Source organism: Gracilinanus agilis, chromosome 6 (assembly GCF_016433145.1).
Source record: "Gracilinanus agilis isolate LMUSP501 chromosome 6, AgileGrace, whole genome shotgun sequence".
In the NCBI taxonomy this organism is placed as follows: Eukaryota; Metazoa; Chordata; class Mammalia; order Didelphimorphia; family Didelphidae; genus Gracilinanus; species Gracilinanus agilis.
In genome coordinates, this window is record NC_058135.1 from 76,731,189 (window position 1) to 76,757,869 (window position 26,681).

General features: G+C 35.5%; 1 protein-coding gene across 2 annotated transcripts in view; it reads right to left on the reverse strand.

Moving 5' to 3' along the window:
- Window positions 1-26,681, reverse strand: part of ANK2 (ankyrin 2) — a 308,584-nt gene that overhangs the window by 127,261 nt on the left and 154,642 nt on the right. For both annotated transcript variants that reach the window (XM_044681396.1, XM_044681395.1), the window contains 7 exons: window positions 21,389-21,487; window positions 18,465-18,662; window positions 14,368-14,466; window positions 13,575-13,673; window positions 4,045-4,242; window positions 632-730; window positions 322-420 (listed from right to left, as the gene is read on the reverse strand). In XM_044681396.1, the coding sequence (XP_044537331.1) occupies window positions 322-420; window positions 632-730; window positions 4,045-4,242; window positions 13,575-13,673; window positions 14,368-14,466; window positions 18,465-18,662; window positions 21,389-21,487 (891 nt within the window). The remainder of the gene's footprint in view (window positions 1-321; window positions 421-631; window positions 731-4,044; window positions 4,243-13,574; window positions 13,674-14,367; window positions 14,467-18,464; window positions 18,663-21,388; window positions 21,488-26,681) is intronic.

Below are 26,681 nucleotides of genomic sequence, written 5' to 3' on the forward strand. Positions count from 1 at the left end.
AGGAGAGGAGAGGAGAGGAGAGGAGAGGAGAGGACAGGACAGGACAGGACAGGACAGGACAGGACAGGACAGGACAGGAGAGGACAGGAGAGGACAGGAGAGGACAGGAGAGGACAGGAGAGGACAGGAAGAAAGGAAGAAAGGGAGGAAGGAAGAATGAAGGAAGGAAGGGAGGGAGGGAGGGAGGGAGGGAGAGAGAAAGAGAGAAACCAAAAACTGAAATCCCTTCAAATTGTCCAGAAGTAGTGAAGAGGTAAGCACCATGTGATTGAACCATTTATCCCCCAATAGTCAAAAAAGGGCCCTTTCCAAAAATTTTACCTTGGTTTTTGCATTGACATTTGCTCCTTGCTTCAGAAGAAAGTTGACCATTTTTACATTTCCATAGTGGCAGGCCACAATTAAAGGAGTGTAACCAAGCTATAATAATCAAAGGAAAAAAATTTAGTATAAGTACTCTGAACTTTTGCCAAGACTACACATTCAAAGTTTTCTAGAGCATGTGTCAGAAATAAAAGAGGATGACTATCATCCGTTATTGCAGAAGAAACTAAGTTATGTACAAGTTGTCTATTTCTCCAATCCCCAAATAGGATCCTGCAACATGTCCCTTTACCATCTTTGATTTTACCTTAGTTTGAGCATCCTTGTTGGCGCCATGCTTAGTAAGGATTTCAGCGACATTCACTTTATCTTCCTGAGCGGCAAGATGCAAGGATGTCAGTCCACTCTGGAGAACGAGAGAAAATAAGAAATATTAAACAAGAGGGGATTTGTTTTCTTGAACTTAATGCCTTAGAGAACAAACTTTGAAACTGTTATAAATTCCTCCCCCTAAAGTTCTATGCTTGAAAATCTCATAAGCTGTTTCTCCTCTCAGGTTGAATGTTTGATTAGCAAAAAGCAACACCTCTGACAAATATTAAGCATTTTCTGTCTATGCCATCTATGTTATCATGGGGAAGCTTTAAAATAGCTCTGTTAATGATGCCACCAAACGGTCCTCATCCTAAATCCATCTGGATCTCTCACTTCATCTATTTATTCACCTAAATAATTAATACACAAAACCTGGCTTACATTTTTTAGAACTATAGCAATCATGAGTGTTTTCATCAATAAAATTGCATTTCAACATCAATAATTAAACATAATGGAAGGAAATTAGTTTAAAACAATACACACACGTGATAACTTGAAATGTAATGGACAAGACTTTCTAAGTCAGTGATGTCCAAGACAAATAGAAATGGAGACCAGTCATCTGTACCAAAGGATCCCTATGGGCTGCATACTGATTCAGTTTTAAAATGTGATGTTCTCTATGTTTCATGGCATTTAAAAATTTTTATTTTGTTAAATACTACTCAATTTCGTTTTAATATGGTTTGGATTGCTTTCATCAATTCAGTACATGCTATGGCCCTACACAGCATGTTTGACCAATAAGGACCACATCACCAAAGGGGTTAATTATACTTATTTGTGGAAGGAAACAGGCTTTTATTAAGCACCTACTCAATGCCAGATACTGTTCTAAGTTCTTTAAAAATGTGTTTTTTTAATGTTCTTTAAAAATGTCTCCTCATAATGACCCTGGGAGATAGATGCAATTATTATCATCATTTTACAGTTGAGAAAACTGAAGCTTAGACAATTTGCTTTCAGTCACATAGCCAGTAAGTACCTGAGGTCAAATTTGAACTTGGGTCTTTCCAATTCCAGGCTCAGTACTCTGTATACTTTGCCACCTAATTGCCTGGAGGAATAACTGCACAGATGAAAAAATGGGTCCTTGAAATGATGCAGCAATTCATCATCTAGTATCTAAGAAAATGGCCATTTTAATAGAATTTCTGACAAGTGACTTTATATTCTGCTCTCTTTTCATAATGAATTCTTTAAACTTTTTATCTTTGAAAACAATACCAGGCTGAAAGTTGTTTGTTATTTATTATATCAATTAGACTTTTATTGGCTGAAACAGATCCAGCTGTTCCTAATGCAGCAGAAAAGAGAAAATTATAAAAGTCTTCCTAACCCCCCCACCCCTGCCAAATAACAATTGATTGTCTGAGCTGAACTGGTAAGTTTCTGGAACTGATTTGATTTCATAGGTCTCTTAATATAATGACTTGATAAAGAAGAGATACAAAGAGAGCCTCGAAAGATGGCACTTGCTTTTGATGATTTCTCATTTGTAAAGTTAGAGATTTTCACTGATTTAGTTAAAAAATATTCTTCCCCCAAAGAAAGGGAGTTAATATTCTGTTATTTTATTATGCATTTTATTCAAAGTACTTTTACCATTAATTTATGATGATGCCAAAAGGAAATAAAACTCTTTTAAATTTGTCTTTGTTGTATAAATATCCATATATGATTAAACATTTTAATTAGCTTTAACTTACCCACACCTTGGCTGGGGTACAGAAACTCATATGTCTATATCTAAGTAAACTCTTATCCTCTTATCTGCTATCTTAGTATCGGTTCTAAGACAGAAGAGTGGCAAGGGCTAGGAAAATGGAGTTAAGTGGCTTGACTAAGGTCACACAGCTAGGAAGTGTCTGAGGTCATATCAGAATGCAGATCCTCCTGACTTCACACACTCTATCTGCTGTGCTATCGAGCTACTCCTCAATTATAATTATATGTATGTATTTGTTAACTGCCAAATTCAATGAGATGTACCTCAAAAATCCTAGAAAATATATGCTGACCGACTGATCATACTTTGTCTCAGGGAATGATACACACAAAAGAGAGGTATAGCTGATTAGAAGAAATAGACAACTGATCTCAGAGTTGTTTTTTCCACTTTAAAAAATTACCATGATCAGAAATCTTATCATGAAATGTCTAGTATTCTATTTTTTACCCCCAAATTCAACCGTTCATTAAGTGAACAAACATTTTTGAGATCCTACTACAAGCAAAACATTGAGCTGGCAACCATGGAAGAAAGAAAGATGAATAAGGCATGTTCGCTATCCTTGAATAATTAATAATCTACTACCTTTTATGACAGCCCCACCCCCTTTTCCCTCAATGTTCTGATCTCTAACATCTAATTTAACATAGTAATATGACAAGTATGCAACTATCTATAATACAGTGACAAATATTTATTAAGTGCTTTAAATACATAGAACATTATAGATAAAAAGTGAAGCTAAAATATTCTCCATATCCTCAGTGGGCCCACAATCTGATAGGAAGATAAAATATCAACCTATCTTGCTACATTATCGAATAATAATAATATGCATAATAAATGCATAAGAATATTAAAAATCAAAGAATAATGCAACTCCTGAGAAAGATGTTCTTTACAGACTGAGGATAATCTGTTGGGGTTCCATGGAGGTGGTGGCATTTAAATTAGAAATGAAAAGAGTAGGCAGATTTTAAATAAGCTATTAGTAACCCAAACCAAAAAAATGATAAAGGAAAAGATATTTAGATGATTCCAATTTCAAGTAAAAGTTTAACTGAGTTAAAATCATAACAATAAGGAAGGCAAAAGGACACTAGATACTTTTATCCAGAAAACACTTGATCTTTGCAAAGTGGAAATCTATAGCAGAAAACAAAAATCTAAATTCAGATACAATCTAATTTGCACAATGTAAGAAAAATAGATAACATATACACATACAGAAGATATAAATACAATCATGTACATGTGTTTATATGTATCATATGTGTAAATATGTAATAAATATCCTTGTTTTTTTGTGTTGTTTCAGTCATGCCCAACTCTTTGGGACCTCATTTTATGGTTTTATTTCAGCAAAGATATAGAAGTGGTTTGCCATTTCCTTTTTCAGCTAATTTAATACATGAGGAACTGAGGCAGCCAGTATTAAGTGACTGGCCCAGGGTCATTTGGCTAGTAAGTGTCTGAGGCTGGGTTTGAACTAATGAAGAGGAGTCCTCCTGATTTCAAGCCCATTGCTCTAACACCATCTAGCTGCTTTAATTATACTTTCACTGGAGGGCTCTTTTCTTTTTCTTAAACAAATGGCAAGAACAAATTACCTTTGTTGACATGTGGATGTTGGATCCTTTATCCAGGAGCAGAGTTACCATGTCAGTATGGCCTTCCTGGGAAGCCAGATGAAGTGGGGTGACCCCTTGCTTAGTCACAATATTGGTCTCTGCTCCATAGTTCAATAATGTGGTAGCTATTTGCATCTGATTCTTCTTAGCAGCAATATGCAGTGGAGTATATCCATTCTAAAGGGGAAGGAAGATGACAACAGCATATAGTTAACCTTTCTATAAATATGCTTAATCTGAAGGTTGTGAGGATCACAGAGCTTGAACCGTGTAGGACTTCAGAAGTCTCTAATTCAATCTTTCCCTTTCATATAGAGGAGGTTATATAGCTTGCCCAACATCATACAAGATGGCAAGTTACAGTTTTAAGTTTGAATCTTTTCATTCTAAATCTAACATAGCATGTCTTCTGCATTAATATAATTCAGAAGTGGAAAAGACCTTATAAACCATTGAATCCAATCAATCATCCAAAGGAGAAGTTCTTTCTATAGCCTTCCTAAAAGATGACCAAGCAGGCTTCTTATGGACTCTTTCCTATAATAGGGATATCACTACTTATTGGAAGATTCATTTCACTTTTTGGCAATTGTCAGAAATAAACTCCTTTGTTGAGTTAGAATCTGCCTCCTCATAATTTTTACTCATCAGTAATAGCTTTTTCCTCTGAAGCTACATAAATAAAGCCAGTTCTCTTGTCCACTTGTTAGCCCTTTTAATCTTTAAATACTTTAATTGTGCATACTTTTAGTCTTCCCTTTTCCATGCTAAATAAAATCCAGTTTCCCCAATAGTTCCTTTTATGACAGCCCCACCCCCTTTTCCCTCAATGTTCTGATCTCTATTATCTTACAACATGTTGAGTAGAATTAACAAATAATCTAGAAATGGTCTGATCAGTATAAAGAACAGCCAGATTCTTACTTTTCATCATCCAGACACTATTCTTATATTAATAATAGCTCACATTTCTAGAGTACTTGACAAATACAAAACATTTTCCTCACAAAAATTCCAACTTTTTGCGTAATACAAATATTACATGAGTAAACAGAAGTTTGAACTGGTAAGTTACATGTTCAAATTCATATAATTAATTAGTGACAAGCTATATTCAAACCTGATGGCCGCAATGGTCTTTCTATTATAATTTCTCTTGTATAATCTAGTATGGTATAAAAGTACTTTACTTTAGAAGTCATATAACATATTTAGATTAAATTAAGCTTGTGTTCATTTAAAACTTTCAGGTTTGTTTTTTGTTAAGGAGACAGTAACATATATATGTGTGTAGATATGTATATGTACATATGAACCATAAAATCAAGACTATATCACACAAGCAAAAAGAGTGACATAGTCAATCCGTTTTTTAAAATTTAGTAATGCTTAGAAAAGAAAGTAGTAATCAATGTTAATGGTTTTATAATTGACTAGTTACATTAAATATGTTTCTTTTTTATAATTATCAAATAGAAAAATTAGAGGAAGTTCCATAGACGTTAATTAAGATTTCAATGCCCCAACACCTATAGTTACATAACTTTTTTGTACCAACATGTGAAATAAATAGATTTTTTTTATCACATGAAAACAAATGAAAGAGTCTTTTAGGTTATTTTAGAATTGTCATGGAGATTTGGAGCTAGTTGAATGATTGGACTAAAAGAATAGTGATTCATCACTTTCCAAAGTTGCTGTGACCTACTCCTTACTGGTAAGCTGCTTGTTCACTGTGTGTTCTGAAGCATGGAGTGATTAAATTCTGCAAAGGAGTCTCTACTCTAGTGGGGTGTTCTTAAGATCTATCTTTGGCTTTCTGTTGCTTAATAATGTCATAAATTATTTGAATGAAGCATGGGCAACAGGATTAGCAGATCTGTAGAAGTTGTAAAGCCTGGAAGGAAAACTAACGCACTGAATGAGAGAGGGAGAATTCTAAAAGATTTTGATGAACTGGTATGAAGGACTGAGTGATCAGGTAAAATTTAAGAGGAATAATGTAAAGGACTTCAAAAATCAAATATTTAAGTACAGAGAGATCTGACAAGATAAGAATTCCATTGGATTGTTGATCTGAGAGTGTTAATAATTTGCAAAATGAAAATGGGGCAATATTGTGATATGTAGAGCAGTCAGAAAATCTAAAGCTTTAGTTTAGGCTGTTTAAAAAATGAAGTATGAACAGGATGAGGAAGGTGATAATTCCATTGTATTCTGCCATTGTAAAAAATGACACTAGAGCATCATTTTCAATTTTGGATATACCATATATATTTTTTAAAAATTTTAAACCCTTAACTTCTGTGTATTGACTTATAGGTGGAAGAATTGGTAAGGGTAGGCAATGGGGGTCAAGTGACTTGCCCAGGGTCACACAGCTGGGAAGTGTCTGAGGCCGGATTTGAACCTAGGACTTCCCGTCTCTAGGCCTAGCTCTCAATCCATTGAGCTACCCAGCTGCCCCTTTGGATATACCATATTTAAGGGAGCACAATTACTAGAGTGGGTGCAGAGGAGAAGAGATTAGTAGGTAAAAAGCCTGGATACCCTACCATAGGGAATTTTGTTGAATGAAATGGGAATGTTTAATTCAAACAAAAGAAAACTTTGCATTATATAATAGATAACTTCAAGCATATGAAGAACAGACATTATGGCAGTCCCTCTGGAAGGAATGGTTTAGAACAATGGTGAGAAGTTACAAGAAAAGGCAAATTGTAGCTCAATATTACAGAGGGAAATTTCTTAACAATTTTAGTGAAAACTGAACAGTCTAAACTAAAGCAATGAGGAACTAACTACTAACCGGGGACATTATTAAAGGGGATTATTCCTATGTAGTTAGAAAGTCTAGTGGATGAAGGACTGGGCTTGCCATGAGGCAGAGATGAGCTCAAATCTTATTTCTGACACTAGCTGTATGACTCCATTTAACATGCAATTTATTTAACATCTCTCTGCCTCAGTTTACTCATCTTTAAAATGAGATCATAAGAACTCCTACCTCAAACAGATGTTGTGAGGATAAGAAGAGATAATAATGTATACTTATGAATCTTAAGATGCTATAAAAGTGAGCTATTATTATAATTCCTGTTATTAAATATCATTGGACTGCTTCTAAATCCCTTCCAACTTTAATATATCTTAATTCTTTGAGCAATATAACACGTTGTCTTTAATGACCATCCCCTACTGGAACTAGTTAGTTGCTGTTTTTCACATAATTTTTCCCTGAGAATTATTTATTGATCTTTTTAACTATTTACCTAATTGATGATTGTGCTGATTATATTGATCCCTGGCACACTGAAGAATTTCCTAAATGAGATCCATAAATCACTCAAAAGAGCTTGGCCTATCTTTCCATATGATAAAAATGAAGAGAATCTAGAGAGTATAGAAAATGTAGCTTTATGGTAGGCCTATAGGTCTGGCTCATTCATATACATATCTCAGAAAGATACTCCAAATGGATAGTGAATTGAGTTGAGAATTGAACAGTAATGCAGAGGATACACTGGATTTCATTTGGGAGACTGTGTAGTATTTCATTAATGCCAAGGCATTCCCTGAATGAAATCTTAAAATGTTAACATTGTGGTATTATTCTACTGATGCTGTATAGCTAAAAACCATGGAGCACTGTAATCTTCAAAGATTCAGAACTGTGGGGAACACAAAATGCAATGGAGAGAAGCATAATTGGCATCAATGGGTTGTATCATGGACCACAAGGAAAAAGCAGAGTAAGAGAGCTCATCAAAGAACATATACAGGGCCACAAAAATTTGATCTATTGAGTTGAAAATAAGGGATGAAAAGATGGACAGCTTGGCTGCATTGTGTCACATGCCTAGAAAGGCCCTTATCAAGTGGGTGGACCTTTTGTGGAAAATTTATAGAAGAACCTAGAAGAAAATCAGGCAGCTACCTAGTGCAGTGGAGTGAGTGCTGGGTCTTGAGTCTAGTTAAAATGGCCTTAGACATATTAGCTGTGTGACTCTGGGCAAGTCATTTAACCCTGTTTGCCTAAGTTTCCTCATCTATGAAATGAGCTGGAGGAAAAAATTGGGAAATTGCCCCAATTTCTTTGCCAATAAAATCTCCAATGGGGTCACGAAGAGTGGGACATAGCTGAAAAAGGATTGAAGAACAAATACAAAAGAATTCCAAAGGACAAGAGAAGAGTGGATGGGTTGTGATCTCTACCCCTGGAAAGATTACCTTCATCAATGAGATTATAAATCCATTAAATTAGATAAGTATTAACTCGATAGAAATGGTCAGATTGGGGAAAATAGTGATTTAAAAGATAGTAGGTAATTAGTGTAAAATGATCACTGATACATTCATTTATCTAATAAATATTTATTGGAAGTATGCCATTTAAGATCCTAAAAAATGACAAAGAAACTCCTTGCTCCAAGAACCTTAATGTCTATAAAACATAATCTAATGAAGAAATAAGAAAAAAAGCATGTATGTAAGTATATAGGTCTGTTACTATAATGCAAAATATAAAGTGAGTGACAGTGTTATTTAATGAAAAAAGCACATACTGGGTTTTAAACTCTACAGTAACTATCAGCTCTGAGAAACCACAATAGACTGTAATCATAAAGTGGCAAATTCAGGTATGGGATACAGTAAAATGGTCAAAGTTAGCATTATGGCTTGGAGAAGAAAATGGAAGTCATCTGCTTATAGGAGACAGTTGACAACATGGGGCTAGATGAGATCACCAAAGGAATGTAGAAACAGAATGAGGGTTTAAATTAATGCCCATATTGGGATTAATGATTGGGGGGAAAGTCAATGAAAGAAAAACAAGAAGGCATTCATAGAGAGAAGAAATGATAAAGGATAGGGCCTAATCTTGTGATTTCACTGGTACAGGGAATTACCAGTCATAGATATTTTTTCCTACCAATAAAAGTTGGCAAATTTAAGTCACATAATTGTCTAACATGTTGAGAATGATTAGCCCATGCTCACCTAGTCAGCATGTATCAGTTGTATCACAAACCTCGGTCCTCCTGGCTCAAAGGAAAAAATGATGCTGAGGAAGGAACGCCAACGCTATCAAATGTTAAAAAGAATTCTATTATAACTGAGAAAATATCATTAATTTTGGCAATCAAGAGGTCACAAGTAACCTTCAATAGAGTTCTTTCAGTTGAATAGAAGGCATGGATACCATATTGAAAGATGTTAAAGAGGCAGTAGAAAATGAGGAAGTGGATACAAGTGTTTTTGTTGTTCAATTATTTCAGCTGTGACTCTTCATGACACTATTTGGGGTTTTCTTGGCAAAGATACTACAACAGATTGCCATGTCCTTCTCCAGCTCATTTTGCAGATGAGGAAACCGAGGCAAACAGGGTTAAGTGACTTGCCCAGGGTCACATAGCTAGGAAATTTCTCAGGGGAGATTTAAACTCAGGTAGATAAGTTTTCCTGATTCCAGGTCTGGTAACTTAGTGAATGCACCACCTAGCTGCCTGTGGATACAAATATACATAGTATTTTTTAGATGGGAGATGACTGAAAAAAAGGAGAGAGAAAAAACAGTGGTAAAGGGAAGATTTTTCTTGATTGTAGGGAATATCTGAGTAAATCTGAAGTAAGAATGAAATAGGTCATTGAAGAGATGGAATTCCCTTGTAAAAGATGCTTGAGAGAAAGGGAAAGAGTGATGAAACAAGAATCCGTAGCAAGGATGAAGTGAAATCACAGAGCACAGATTTCTTTAATTATCCTGTTTGGAAGGAGGCAACACCTTTAGCTTTGAAATGGAAGAGGTGGGGGCAGCTAGCTGGCTTAGTGGATTGAGAACCAGGCCCAGAGATGGGAGGTTCTGGATTCAAATAAGGCCCTTTCCAGCTGTGTGACCTGGGGCAAGTTACTTAACCCCAACTGCCTAGCCCTTACCACTCTTCTGCCTTGGAACCAACACATAGTATTGATTCTAAGATAGGAAATAAAAGAAAGAAAGGAAAGAGGTCTACTGTTTCTTTCTGTAGGAAAGAAAATAGAGAAGATAGGTAAAGACACTGAGAACATCTAAGCCAGTGGTTCCCAAACTTTTTTGGCCTACCGCCTCCTTTCCAGAAAAAAATATTACTTAGCCCCCTGGAAATTAATTTTTAAGAAATTTTAATAGCAATTAATAGGAAAGATAAATGCACCTGTGGCCATTTGCGCCCCTGGATCGCTGCAGCACCCACCAGGAGGTGGTAGCACCCACTTTGGGAATCACTGATCTAAGCTATGGATTAGGTGAGTTGGTAGAACTCATATTAAAAAATAATTCAATCCAAATCCTGAATTATCTTGTGTTGCTTAGCATGTATCAGAGGCAATGAAAATAATCTGAAGTGAAATATGCAAGACTGGGACTGAATGTGATACCAGGATGACTTCCATTTAGAGGGGTAGAAAAGGGAGGAAAGTACTAATAGATAAAACATAAACCTATGCTACCAGCTGCCAAGTGCACAGGTAGGAGTGGGAGTGGAGGAAAGGAGATTTTACTTTAAAAATAACTAAGGAGGGGCCAGCTGGGTGGCTCAGTGGAATGAGAGCCAGACCTAGAGATAGAAGGTCCTAGGTTCAAATCTGGCCTCAGACACTTCCTAGCTGTGTGACCCTGGGCAAGTCACTTGACTCCCTTACCACTCTTCTGCCTTGGAGCCAATACATAGTATTGACTCAAAGACAGAAGGTAAGGATTTAAAAAAATAACTAAGGACTTGTTTTTTCTGTCTTTATCTTTAAAAAAGACATTGACAAACTGAAGGATGTCCAGAGGAAGGTATCTACTGTAAGAGATCCTGAAACCTTTCCACATGAGAGCTTTTGGAAGGAACATTTGAAATGGAGAAGATTTAGGGACAGAATAATATCGGTGTTAAAGAAAAGACTTATTTTCTGTTTAACCTTCCCAGGGAAGGAGGAATAAATCTAGGAACAAAAGGTGAAAAGCACAGAGAAGGAGATACTAACTTTCAGTAAGGAAAAACATTCTAACAATCATAGTTTCCTAAAGTACAATGAGTAGCCTGGGAGATAGTAGGATCCTCCTTCCCTAAGATGTTCAAAGAGTGGTTAGATAATAATTTGATGGTGATGTTATTGTAGAAGGGGGTCTTATCCACCTACAGCAGTGATTCCAAAAGTGGTTGCCACTGCCCCCTGTGGGTGCTGCAGTGATCCAGTGGTGCGGTGATGGCCACAGGTGCATTTATCTTTCCTATTAATTGCTATTAAAATTAAAAAAAATTAATTTCCAAGGGGCTAAGTAATATTTTTTATGGAAAGGGGGTGGTAGGCCAAAAAAGTTTGGGAACCACTGACCTACAGGATGTCCTAGATCAGGGGTCGGCAACGTATGGCTCTCAAGTCATATCTGGCTCTTTTGAGGGCCAGATATGGCTCTTTCTGCAGGAGCCATAAAGTCAATTTTTTTCCAGGCTCTGTCACAGGAGCCGCACTGTGAGCACTGTACGGCTCTCATGAAATTACATTTTATAAAATGTGGTGTTTATGGCTCTCACGGCCAAAAAGGTTGCCAACCCCTGGACTAGATGGATGTAAGGTCTTTTCCAACCAAGAGATTTCTGTAATTCTGGGATCCATTTTCCATAACTCAAAATAATCAAGGAAGACAGTCCCTACCATCAAAACATACAATATTGTATAGAAATGAACATGCTATACATTTATTTCAGTCAATAAGAATGAAAAATAATGAACATAGATGAGAGGACAAACTTAACTCTTGTATTTTATAGGAAGGCTTTTGTAACTACTCTTGATTCTACTTGCCTTCCTTTTGTTATTTCTTATACAGTCTGACTATTATATCTTGCTTTGTAGATATCTTCCCCCATTAGATTATAAGTTCCTGTCTTTTGCCTCTTTTTCTATCTCCAACACTTAGCATAGTTGCTGGCATAGAATAAAACTTAATAAATGTTTATCGATTAAGTTAAAATTCAAAAGGAAAAAAATTAAAAATATCAGAAGTATTTTTGACAAGAAATGAATTTCCAAAGTAACTTGTGTAGAGAAAGAAGAGATTTCCAATGTTGAATAAAAATTAATGTTCAGAGATGTATTTGGACTTTGTTTTGTGATGTTTCTGTCTTTAGTAAATGTTAACTAATATTCTGTTATATTTTCCTCAATACATTCAAATTATAGCATATGAAACTTGGAAGAAACTGTAGGGACCCGTTATTCTGATTTACTCATTTTATGAATGAGGAAGAAACCAAAGTTCAGAGAGATTAATATATGCAAAAATTGCCAAGACTTGATGATTAAGTATGGGTCTGGGGAGGAGAAGGGCACAGGACAGGATGAATCAAGGATGGCTCCAAAGTTTCTAGCACCTATCAATGGGAGAAAAGTACTGTTATTAATAGAAATAGGAATATAGGGAAGAAAAGGAGCTTTTGGAGTAGAAAGAGAAATGCGTGCCACTGGAAATGTCCTTTCGGGAGTTTAAAATATAGGTCTAAACGTCAGAAAAGAGGTCAGCCCTCAAGACATAGCTTTGAAAGGTATTTGCTTAATGGTGAGAGTTGGAGCCGTAGGAGCAGATGAAAACATTAAGAGACAAGTATAGACAGAAGGTGGTTTAGAGTTTAAAATTAACATTTTGAGACAAGCCTAAATTTATTAGAGGCAAGTAACTTACTCTAAGCTTTTCCCTTCCCTTTTAAATAAGGAACAATCCCATGTTGTGGGACAATCACCGTCTTAAGGCTTAACTAAATCTTGATTTTAGTAGCTTGTACCATGGATGTAGAGAAGAATTTTGCTCTGTTTGGGAACTTAATTCTTTTCCAAATTGAAAAAATCACATATTTTTAAGGGTTCACGTGGGGCCACACAACTAACAAGTAAATTTGAGCCCTTGGGTGGCTAGAGGGTAAAAGGCACTATGATTTTTACATTAGTTTCAGTTTCCAAGTTAAAAAAAAATCATTGTTGCATTTCTTATATATAAATTCTCAAAATGAAAGTTATGATCTCCAGTAGAACACAAAGCTCTTGAAGGCAGAGATTCATTTTTGGCTTTGTAGCTCTAACTCCTAATACAGTGGCCAGAAATCAAAGATGTTAAATCAAATTGAATTGTGATCATTCAATCTCTTTAAGTTGGGGTAAAAGAAGGTGTGCATTTTATTTTATGTTTTTATTTAAAGGCATGCATTTTAAAATATTTCTAGATACCTTTGCTACTTTATATTACTAAAAGTTAAGACCCGAAGAAAAAAAAATTCAAACCACCACCACAAGAACAGGGGATAAAAGAATGCCTTCGAACATTCATTACTGGACCTACGTGGTTTCACTGTATTGTGCATCCCTAAAATGCCCATTCTTTCTGATCGCTATTCAACCCAATGTCTCCCGACCACTTTATGTGACCTACATACCACGTGGACCCATCAGCACTGTTAGGGCTTGGGGAGCCACAGTAGACATCTCACCTTGGCAGTGGCATGAGGAGATGCACCTTTCTCCAGTAACAGCAGCGCCACCTTCTGGTTGTCATAATGAGCAGCAACATGGAGTGGGGTGAGGCCGTTCTGTAAAGGGTGTGTTTATGTTTGAGCATTAATAAATTGTTGTTAGCTGCACTGAAGCTGCCAGGAATCATTAAAAAAGAAAAAAAACTGATACCGATTAAGTCCATGTTAATAGATTAAACACAGAACACAGTGAACTCAAGAGAAAGACAATGAACAAATACAGAATTATTTTTGTATTAGAAACTTCATTTGAAACTAAAATGTAGCCATAATGAAGCACACTGTACCTTGCTTAAAAGCCACAGAAGAAACCAACAGATGTCATTTTTAATCATAAACCAAAGAAGAAAAAAGTGAAGCTGGAACCACCAAGGTTTCGGTTACCTTGCAGCATTAGAAAAATAAAAGCTACCTTTCCACTGTCAGTTGTTCTTCTAAAAATTTTTTTTTAAATTTGTTTGTTGCTTTTAAAAATAACTTGAAGGGTAAAATAAATAAAAAAGTCCCTAACACTGCTTAGAGCTGTGAAAGTGAATGCACATATGGAGACGTTGCTGTGTGAACAAATATCATAAATTGGCTCCTCTAGCCATCTCAGTGTGGAGAGACAGAAATGATCCTTCATTATAATGTTTTTTCCATAATTTAATCACCTGCTTGTTTAGATTGTAAATGACCTTTAGTCACAAGATAATCATAGCACATTTAGACTTTTCATTCTTCCAACATATCCCATGCCAAACATCTTTACCTTGCCAGCAGAATCTGGGGAAGCGCGACGCTGAAAGAGCAATTTTGCCACATCCAAGCTCCCATATTTTGCAGCTACATGCAGTGGAGTAAATCCCTTCTGAAAATGTGAAAAAAGAATGGGGAGGGGATGGGGAAAGGAATGGAACCGTTAATTCAGCGACTTCTAAACAAGTCATTTTTTTTTTAAAATGACCCAAATGATGAATGTGAAGTATATTTCGGAAAAGATGAGTAAATGTTATTTCCATTATCAATTAATGAGAGCTAATAAAAGTAATGAAGTTTGACATTCAAAGATCAAGATAAAGTTGTACCTGAAAGAAGACTGCATGTTTAGGGGTAAATCTGGAAAACTAATTTTTTACTTTTGATGTTTACATGCTAACAAACAGAATATTAATGTCAGAATTTGACAAGGATTAAATGTCGATTCTGCACAAGGCATAGGTTATAAGTAAGGACAATCAATATCTGGCATTTTATCGTACCTTATGGTATGCAAATCAGTTTATGTATGTCGTTTCATTTTTGGCCCTCACAAAAACACTGAGAGATAGTTGATAATATTATCTCTATTTTACAAAGGAAAAAACTGAGGCTGAGAATAACTGACTTGCTCAGGATTAGCAGATCCTTCCTGAGAATAATATATTAAAAGATGGAGTATAATGCCATATCTTGCCACAGTTAGTAAGTAACCAAGGAAGGATTTGAATTCAATCTATATTGGCATAATTAATAAAGATGAAATAAATTATACTTATCTTTTTCCTGGCTCATGAGTCCAAAAGGTTTGGGTGCATGCTGCTTAGACTGATTTCATTTCTCTTCTATGTCTACCCTTTCTTTACAATTTTTCATTGGGGATTTCTCTAGTCAAGTCTTTGTATTTTTAGTGGCAAGCGGCAGGGAAAAGTTTAATTATTTATCATGTTGTTGATCTATATTTGCTGAGGATATGACTACTCAAATGGTCTGCAGAACAAAAATATTGAGCATCAGCAGTATCCCCGATCCTGGCTGACTGGCTTTCCTCTTTCCCAGAAGACCAGTTCTCTATTCACAAGCTAATTCCTGCATTCAACTTTTGTACAAATACAGATGATTAAGGACAGTTTGTTTAAGATGTTGATGTCTTAAGAGGATTTTTAAGCTTATTTTCAGCTGAATAGTATAATAGCTTTCACTAAACAGATGTTTATGCATACACACATGCTGTATTTTAGTGTTTCTAATCAATAGTCACCCACTGTGAAGAGCTTGTAGATAGATGTATAGCCTGAGATAACAAAAGCTCCCTACAATTGGAAAACATCATTTTGGAGTTATAGTAAACTACTCTCAAGACATTCCAACAACCCTACCAATCAAAGTACAACAAAAATAATTTTATAGAGCTAGGGAAAAAATTTCTAGAAGAATAAAAGGTCAAGAATAACAAGGGAGTTAATGAAAAAAATGTGAAGGAAGATATACCTTATAGTATCAGATTTCAAACTCCATTATAAAGTGATAATCATGAAAACAGTCTAGTAAAACTGGCTAAGAAATATAACAGTGTAGATCAAGGGAAAGAGTAGATACATAATACATAGTGGTAAATCACTAGAGTAATCTAGTGTATGATAAGCCCAAAGATCCAAGCTTTAGAGGTAAGAACTCACCATTTGACAAAAATTACTGGGATAATTGGAAAGAAGTTTAGCAGAAAGTATTGACCAATCTCTTATATTGTATACTAAAATAAGGTCAAAATGGATAAATGATTTGGACATAGGTAAGGTGGGGGGGCAAATGTACCTGTCAGAAATATGGATAATAGAAGAGTTAATGACTAAAAAAAGATAGCAATGATCATGGGAAGAAATATGGATAATTTGAGTTTCATAAAATTTTAAGGTTTTTGCACAAACAAAACAAATGCAATTAAAATGAGAAGCAAAATAGGAAACTGGAGAAATAAAATTTATAGCAAGTTTCTCTGAAAAAAGCCTCATTTCTAAAATACATAGTAAACTGAGTGAAATTTTATAAAAAAAAATAAGAGTTATTCCCCAGTTGATAAACGGCCAAAAGATACAAACAGGCAATTTTCAGAAAAAGAAATCAAAGCTATCAATAGTCAATAATATGAAAAAAAGTCCCAAATCACTACTGATTAAGAAATGCAAATTAAAACAACTCCAAGAGACCACTCTGTACCTACCAGATTGTCTAACATGACAGAAAAGGAAGATAACACATTCTGGAAAGGATGTGAAAAAATTGGGACACTAATGTACTATTGGTGGAGTTGTGAACTGGTCCAACAATTCCAGAGAACAACCTGGCACTATTCCCAAAGAGATAAAAAATTATGCATTTCCTTTTACTCAGCAATACCACTACTAGATTTGTATCCCAAAGAGATCAAAGAAAGGGGGGGAAAAGACCTATTTGTACAAAAAAATTATAGCAGCTCTTTTTGTGGTGGCAAAGAATTGCAAATTAAAGGGATGCCCCTCGATCATGGAGAGGCTGTACAAGTTGTGATATATAATTGTGATGGAATACTATTGTACTATAAGAAATGACCATTAGAACAGTCAGAAAAAACTGGATTATTTATATGAACTGATACAAAATGAAATGAGCAGAACCAGGACAACACTGCACACAATAACAGTAATATTATAAGGATGATCAGCTGTGAAATCCTGAGCTACTCTGATCAAGACAATGATCCAAAAGTACTTTGCAGATTATAAAGTTGTATACAAATACTAGCTCTTATTATTGTTAGAATTTCAAACTTATAAATGCACAAAGTAGAGAACCAAATGGTTGATATAACCTGAAACCATGAATTTAAGGAATTTTTATTCTAGAATTTGTCATGTATTAAAAAGCAATATATACTACTAAATATCTATAACCTATCTTGATTTGAATACTGTAAATATTCAGATAATGGGAGAAAATAGAACCAAATTTCTAGAAAGAAATTATAGTCAGGATCCGAGAAAGTGTATAGAACTGGGCTGGATGGTTAACTGGTAGTTGAGAATTCAACTTGTTTCAACAAGGCTGCTGGTAAAATAGAATATCTAGAACTAATAATATTACCCTTAATTGCTGAGGCTACAATTTAGTTTATTGGGGAATGGTTATATTTACAGTAATTGGGAGTGGGTAGTAGAACATATTTAAAAACTCATAATAGAAATTAATAGAACATTCTAGAAAAGAGTTTATAGCAATTTGTTTTATCACCAACTTTATTGAAACAATGTGTAGCATGTCTTTTTGGTGCATAGGAGCCAAGACTTCTGGATTCATCCAAGACAGAATCTGAGCAGTGATGACATGCTCTGAAGATAGGGCTTCTGTATCACCTTTCTATTCTTTCACAACTGAGCTCAATCCCTCAACATGCAAAATAATTTCAAAGTAGTAGGAATGTTACTGAAAGATTGTGACAATTGGATTTAAGGTTATGGATACATGTAGCAAAGCAAAAAAATAATACTGTTGTTATTTCAAGTAGAATTAAATGTAGTATCTTCTCCTTAAATAATAGTTGGGTGTAAGCATTTTTTTTTACTAAATGTATTATTAAGCTTTTCACCAACACTAATGGGAGGAGGAGGAATGGGACATTTGCACCTTCATTTTATTTTTTTAAAAGAAAGAAAAAACCTAAAAAATTAAAAATTAAAAAATTAAAATTAAAATTAAAAGAAATGAAAGAAAAGAAAAGAAAGAACCTAAACATGCAACTTCGAAGGGTGAGATGTAAATTTTAGATAAAGTGTGTGCCTGTCTTTTTGGAGCAGTGAGAAGAGCCTTAACTTATTAACACAATTGATTTCTTCATATTGTAACAACTACTCTGACCATTTACCATAATATCTTATTGAAATTAAGCTTCATTTCTTTAATGTTTAAAAATGAATTCTCTCTCTCACACCACTCACCACCAATGAAAAGAAAAAAGAGAAAAAAAAACTTCAGCAAATATTCAGTCAAACCAAACAAATCCTCATCATGGCTATACTCCAAACATCTGTAATTCTGGAGCCTGAATCCATCCGCCTCTGGGTCAGGTGTCCTTACCTTGGTAGCTAAAGAGTGTGCTGCTCCTGCTTCCAGAAGTACCGATGCCACATCGACCTGGCCTTCCCTAGCCGAGATGTGCAGGGGTGTGTATCCATTTTTAGTGGCTGCATCTGGGTGAGCCATATGTTGTAGGAGCAGCTGGACTATTTCTGTCTTACCCAGGCGAGAAGCAATGTGCAAGGGAGTCTGTTCCTCCTACAACTCAAATCGAGCAAAAAGTTAGAGCCAGAAGGACTCCCTAATGACATACTCCAACCTAACTGCCCTTCAACTATGAATATTCATTTATATAATAGTTTATGGTTCAAGAAGCACTTTATATGCATTATCTCATCTTGTCTTTATAACAATCTTTGAGATAGATACCATTATTATCACCATTTTACATATAAGGAATTTGAGTCTGATAGAAGTTAAGTGACTTGCTGAGGGTCACGTATTCATTAAGTGAGTGTGGCAGGAGTTCAGCTCAGGTCTTCCTAATTTCAAATTGCACATTCCTTTTACTTGTACCACCAAGCATTAAAAAAAAAAAAAAAAAAAAAAAAAAAAAAAAACCTTACCTTCCATCTTAGAATCAATACTGTGTATTGGTTCCAAGGCAGGAGAACAGTAAGGGCTGGGTAATGGGAGTTAAGTGACTTGCCCAGGGTCACACAACTAGGAAGTATCTTAGACTACATTTAAATTCAGGATCTCCTATCGTTAAGCCTGACTCAATCCACTGAGGCACCTAGCTGCCCCCATCACTTGGCATTTCTATAGTAATAAGTTGATATACCTTTAACAGATATTGTAGACATGCTAATATTCCCTTACTTTTTCAAATACCTATTTCCATCAATTCTTTATTTCACTCATAGTTGCTTCTAATATATATAACTCAACTCCCCTGTTAACCTACCTGAGTCAAAAGAGACTTCAGTATTCACTTATTTAAATATAAATCCACCTTAAAATTTTGGTTATTACATGCAGAAAAATAACCTAAACATATAAGAGATCTCTGATTTCATTTGTGTACAATCTTCTTTTTCTTTGTATACAGAAATGCTTATTTTACTTGGCTTTGTAAAATTTGGGGAAAAAAGTAAAACATTTGGAATAAAAAATAAAAAGTATTTGTTTTTTCCAGGTCAAGTACTCATCCAAAAATAAGGATGAGGAAAATTAAAAAGAGAAATCATATCTCATGAAATAAGCTAAAAAATGGTCCAGGGTCTGGCAAGTCATTCACTAAGAAAATATAGGGAGTCACTAAAAAATAGGAAAAGAACAAAGAAATGATCATGAATTTGTGAATATTGGGGAGGAAGATCATGATGTGGACCTGAGATTTCAATGAAATAGAGAGCTCCTGGTGAGAAGATCTCTTTGTCAATGCAGATCTGAAACTGTTTTGCCATTTATCCTCTCAGAGAGTCATCTGGTTGAAGTGAGTAGTTAAAAGACTCAGCCACTGCCATCAGCATGTGCCAGAGGCAAACCTGAACCAAAGACTGCTTGAGTCAGAGACTTGCTCTCTATGTACCTACACTGTGCTAAGATATTTGGTTGTACATATATATGTATTACATAAATATAATATGTGTCTAATAGAGATATCTTTTTTTAAACCCTTTACTTCTGTGTATTGGCTCCTAGGTGGAAGAGTGGTAAGGGTGGGCAATGGGGGTCAAGTGACTTGCCCAGGGTCACACAGCTGGGAAGTGTCTGAGCCTGGCTTTGAACCTAGGACCTCGGGTCTCTAGGCCTGACTCACAATCCACTGAGCTACCCAGCTGCCCCCCTAGAGATATCTTTTTTAAAGAATAAAGCAGGAATAATATAGATCCCATTTCAATAGCAAAAAAAAAAAACAACCAAAGTTCCAATGTTAATTTACAAAGTATTTCCTTTGCAATAGTCCTTTGAGATAGACCATTATATCCCCATTTTACAGAAAACTCAGATTAGGAGTTGTCCACAGACTTAGAGCTAGCAAGTGCCAGTTGGTGTAATTTAATAGACTCCAATCTAGAGTATACTTTCAATATTCTCAGGAACATGGGAGTCTAAATGTGTAAAACAACAAATGGCCAAAAGGATAAAAGCAGATAGATAGATAGATAGATAGATAGATAGATAGATAGATAGATAGATAGATAGATGGAATGATAAATAGCAGACGATAGACACAGAAAGATAATAGATGATGGTAGTAAGTGATAGATCCAAGTCAGACAAAGATAGATAGATAGATAGATAGATAGATATAGTTCTATAGATATCAATATATGTATATTCAGATGTATAGTAAGCCCATTTTTAATTAAAAAATACAAAGATAAATGACACAATAGATGCACAAATGCTTTGAAAAATGAAATACAAAAGTCTCTCTCTGGTTTTCATGACACTCAATCTTCCATCTTTGGACCTTTGTACTGGTCAGCCCCAGGTCTGGAATGCCCTCACTCCTCAATTATGCTTAATATAGAGTCCTCTCTTCCCCCCAGGAGCAGCCCACAAACCACTTTCTCTATATGGAGCCTTTTCCAATTCCTTCTATTGCTATTGTTTTCCCTCCCAAACTACCTTCTATTTTGTGTGTGGGAGTAAAGGGAGAGGGGAGAGACATGTATGGATGTATTTTCATGTATTCACTTTATATGCACATATTTTTATTCAGATTTGTTTTCTTCCCTATTATAACATAAGCTCCTTGAGAGTAGAGGTTGTTCACTTTTTGTAATTGTATCCCCAGCAATAAGTACAGTGATTGGCATGTTGTAGGTGCTTAATATAGATTTGAAGTTTGATTGATATAGAGGATATTATAACATGAAACTGATGCACTATTCTCATTGTCGAGTGTAACATTCTTCCTTAAAATGGAGAAAACTGTACATGATGGCAGAGGAAGCAGCATAAATACCTACCCTGGCTCTGGCATCCACAAGAGCACCATTTCTTAGAAGGCAACGGACTACTTCCACCTGCCCAGCCCGGGCTGCCATATGTAGTGCAGTCTCTCCACGCTGCCAGGAAACAAAGAGCGTTGAATCACAAATAAACCTATTCCTCTGGATGGTCATAAATAAAAATGTCCATGGTAGTGTAATACAGGAACATGTCAATGAGCTGGAGGAGATCTAGGTGGAAAGACTAAAGGAATTGGCATTACTCTGGTGAAGAGAAAGATTGGGGGTCAATTAAAAGCAATTTACAAATTTGTCAAATGTATTAGACTCTTCTCCTTTCCTGTGGATTGCATGAAGAAATGCATCTGAAGCCAGTGTTTCCCAATATAGTTTCAATATGTAACATAATTATAAACTTACCTGAGCATTCAGGATTCAGGGTACACAGGGTAGGGGTGAGGGATGGAATGTTTTGCCAGGAAGGCAAGGATGCAGGATAGTTAACTTCAAAATTCAATATAAGCATTCTCTGGTGAGATTATCTTTGTCATAGCACCACCATAAAGTAGAGTTTCTTAACTTGGATTCTGTAAACTTGTATGTAGGCGTTTAATATTTTGATAGCAATATTCCAATTGATTTCCTCTCTAATCCTATTTTATTTTGTGCATTTTAAAACATGATTCTCAAATGAGGTCTTCACTAAACTGTTAGAGAAATAGGAACCCTTGTTCTAAAGTTTAATCTTGTTGCACTTAAACACATTAACACTGCCTTGTTATTTTTGATAAACCTCTCAAGAAGCTAAAGGATGGTTCATTATCTTTATTTTTAAAAATTAATTATCTTTGATATTTTTTGCATCTTTAGTTGAGTCTTTTAAAAAAACTCTCACCATCTATCCTAGTGTTCTAAGAGAGAAGGGCAAAGGTTAGGCAGTTTGGATTAAGTGACCAGCCCAGGGTCACAGCTAGAAAGTATCAGAGGCCACTTTTGAACCAAAGTTGAAGTCCTCCTGATCCTAGATCTCACTCTTCATTCATCTAGCTGCCCCTGGCTGAGTCTTAATATTCAAAGTTTATTTTTGAAGTTTTCTTTCCCACACAGTCTCTCCTTTTTTTAATTTGAAGATGTTTTTAGGTTTTGGATAATTTGTGTTGGAATGTACAGTGGTTAATATAATTTCAGGTAATCACACTCACTAATATTAATGATGAAGTTTAGGCATTTTCGGTTGTTTGAAGAGATTTCCCAGCTTCTGACTTCAGGGCAGAGACTAAGAGGTTAAAAATGAACTATTAGAAATTTCCCTGAGCCAAGGAGATGATCATCATAGATTAGCCAGCCTGGGTCATCAGAGCATGCCTACAGAATTTTTTATGATGCAACGAGGTGCTAAATTTGGTACACTGGCTTGAGTTGGAAATTGAGGGACTTACACTAGACCTAAGGGAGAATTTATTGACTGTTTGGTGTGTTCAGCTGCAAAGGAATTATGAAATCTGACCATCTTTTAAAACAAGAAAGCCGTATGGTCCTGAATGAAGGCAAGAGGATGGACTAGATGGTCTAGCAACATTTCATTTACTCTTCTGATAGAATCTTCTGATTCTTTAAGCATGAAAGCAAATGAATGAGGCATACATGTCATAACGGATACACAGGCCAGAATTATTATAAGAAATAATTCTCATTTTATCTGGATAGAATTAAGTACCTCTCCTCCACCCCATCCTGCTCCCACATTTAGGGGGTTATTTGGGCATTTCTCATAAGTCCTAGTGAAAAACCTTGCATTTCATTAACAAATAAAAAAACACAAATAGAAATCTCTAAGTCATTTTGGAAGATAAAATGAGAGGTCTAATATACTGATTATAGTAACCTCTGTTGATCTCTAAGACCTATCTTTAATCAATGAGTAGTTAACATTCCTATAAGAATAATCTACCCCAAATGATTTTAAATACTTTATGGTTAAAGTTTCTAACATTTCCTGGTTTTTGTATCACAAACTATTTAAGAAGAATAAATGACTCACTTTTACCTTTAAAAAAATCACAAATTTAAACTGCTGTCTGGAAATTAACACTGACATAAGAGCCATTTTTAATACTTGTATTTTATAACTGTTAAGTATTTCAAGATGGTTGCTACTTGGAAAGACAAGATTTCTTTTTTTTTCCTTTTAAAAACCCTTACCTTTCACTTTAGAATTAATACTGTGTATTGGTTCCAAGGCAGAGGAGTGGTAAGAGCTAGGCAATGGGGGTTAAGTGACTTGCCCAGGGTCACACAGCTAGGAAATGTCTGAGGCCAGATATGAATATAGGACCTCTTATCTCTAGGCCTGACTCTCAATCCCCTAAGCCACCCACCTGCCCCCAAGACAATATTTCTTAAAGGTTCAAATGCCAATGACCACTTGTCTACAGTTAGAAGAGTCAATTCTCTAATGCCAATAATTGAACAGCTCAACTGTTTTTTTTTTATCTCATCTCATAATTAAAGACATAATGATAGTTGTATCTTACAAGATTTCCTGGGAAAACAGAATATGCTTACTTTAGAGGGGCTAAGTTTTCTTATAGAATGATGAATCTAAAGAAGTATGCTAGAACTACATTGTATTTCATATAATTCACTCCTGCTTTTGCATTATTTTCCTTCAACATTCCATTTGAGAAAGATGAATCATGCATATTTTATATGTATATGTGTATATAAACACAGTTCAGGCTTATTTTGTTTTGAGGTCTTAATTGATTTTAAGTTAGTTTAGGTTAAGTTTTACTTAAACTAAACCAAATTTAATTTCGTACTTGATAATTCTCTCATTATATCTATCTGCCAAATAGTCTTAATTTCACTAAATTAGCTTTGGATGAGAGTTTAGAGTACATTTTCCAGGGGTTGGGAGAAAAAGAAAATTAACTTCTCCACTCTTTTGCATCTTGGCCATTAAAATCTTGCTTTGAGATTTTTTAGAAAAGAAGACAACCACCCTCTACCACTGCCTGTTACAGGTATTGTTGAAAGTTGTTTATTTTTCAAGTAGTTTGCCTTATTGACTGGCATCCATTAATGGATGCTGAAATATTGTCACCTTTAGTTGTACTTTTAGGTTTCAAAGCATAGGTATTAATAAAAGAAAAAAAAATTACACAGCTGAAAACGTAGACCTACCCAGGTAAATATCAACTTGAACTTCAAAACCCTGACAAATGATTTATTCAAGAGTTACGATTATACCTCCCACTCAGAGTTAACTTTCCCTCAAAGAAATGATTGGGGAGATAACGAATATGCTCGCATCTGAAGCAGGTTCCAGATCTAATGCCACCCCCATCCCCTCAGTCAGCTGGTGAAACTGACCCCACTGACAGCGATGGCAAGTTCCAGTATTGCCGCATCATATCAGAAAGCGGAAAAGCACAACAGACCACATCGCATTCATGTAATGCAACAGGATTTCAGGCAACAAACGAATGATCTGGGGGCGGGGTATTTGGGGGCGGGGAGCTGACCAACTCGGAAACAGCAAAGCAGGCAGTAAGTGTCCACACAATTTCTGAATCAGCGTCATGGGAGTTCTGGTTACACGGTAGCTGTATTTTCAGAAGAGTTCACAAACACTCCATTCCTTCATTTCCAGTTAAGTTCCTGTGGATGCTATTGCCACTAACTGTCACACCTCCTAATGAGGGCTGGCGTTTTTATTGTGCTTCATAGTTTACAAAGCACTCTGTAGCCATTATTTCATGTATTCCCCATAATCATCCTGGGAGGTAAGTAAGACAGGTATTAATGCCTATTTAGTAGGTGAGGAAACTTGGAGAGAAAGTATTTATGGTTAAAAGACTTTCCAAAGCAATGGAGTCAAGATCTGAGCCCAGGACTTTTACTCCAGAGTTTTTCCTCTTATAGCAGGACTGGCTTAGTAATTGAAGGAAAAGGAAAAGGATGTTTGGGAAAGATTATTTTGTCAGGTATCAAAATATGCATATAGTGTGTGTACCTACCTATGTGTACATGTCACACCCCTCAGAGATGGGAAAAGAGGACAGTAAAGGGAAAAGAATGAATTCCCCTAAAATAATTCCTTGAATTCCTTGAAGGAACTTATTCTCAACCCTGGATTTATGAGGCACCAGAATATCTTCAAGTATTGTAAGGCAATGTTGCAAAATTCCTCCAAAGAAATTTATTTTAGTTTAAAATGAAAAAAAATAAATTATAGTTCATATAGCACTTTAACTAGGAGGAAGGGTATGTGAAATCAATCAAATTGCAGTAAGGCACTATAATTTCTAAATGGCTGGAACTTAATCAATTAAGAAGAAAGTCAGGGATAGAATCTCTTCACATGGTGCTGATCTTAGCAAAACTCTCACAAAGTAATGTTTTCTAGGATTTCATGTAAAATCACTGCTGGAATCATAGACATTATTTTGTGTCATGTTTTCAATTCACATGAGCATTTTCACAGCACAAATCATTTAGAATTTTGCAGAAGTATAACTATATTATATTTTTAGTAAATTTGTCGCATTCAAACTTTTGGTTTCTGTTTGAAATGGAGATTGCAAATCCCAATGTGAGGGCTTCATAATTCTTTTTTTTTTTTTTAAACCCTTACCTTCCGTCTTGGAGTCAAGGCAGAAGAGTGGTAAGGGTAGGCAATGGGGGTCAAGTGACTTGCCCAGGGTCACACAGCTGGGAAGTGGCTGAGGCCAGATTTGAACCTAGGACCTCCCGTCTCTAGGCCTGGCTCTCAATCCACTGAGGTACCCAGCTGCCCCCTGGCTTCATAATTCTTACTTCCTCTTAAACTTAGTTTCATCAAGGACCTAAAATAATTTGCACTCATCTTAGAAACTTAAGCACAGAAACAGTGTGTAACTCCCAAAAACATAATGTGCGAAAGACTATGTATGAAAAGTAAAACTGGCCATTCTATTTCACAACCCAAATGGAATGAGATGCCAAAAAAATAGAAGCAACACTGATAAGCCAATATTTTAAAGACAATTCATGTTGAATATTAAAAATTAAAATGGGTTTTGGTGGGGAATAATGGTCATATGAATTTGAAATAGTAAATGCTTCAAAATTTCAAACAGCAACCTCTTTAAAGAAGAAAGTTGATCTCATCTAGGAAGTTGTCTCTTTTAACTTTCAAATTAAAGAGGGTATTAATTTAGTCAGGAGATTAAAAATCATTAAGCTTAAAGGGAAAGAAGACATCAGTGAAAATAGGAATGGAAACTGAGGTCAAAGGATAGATTGATCTAGTCAGTGGAAGAAAGTT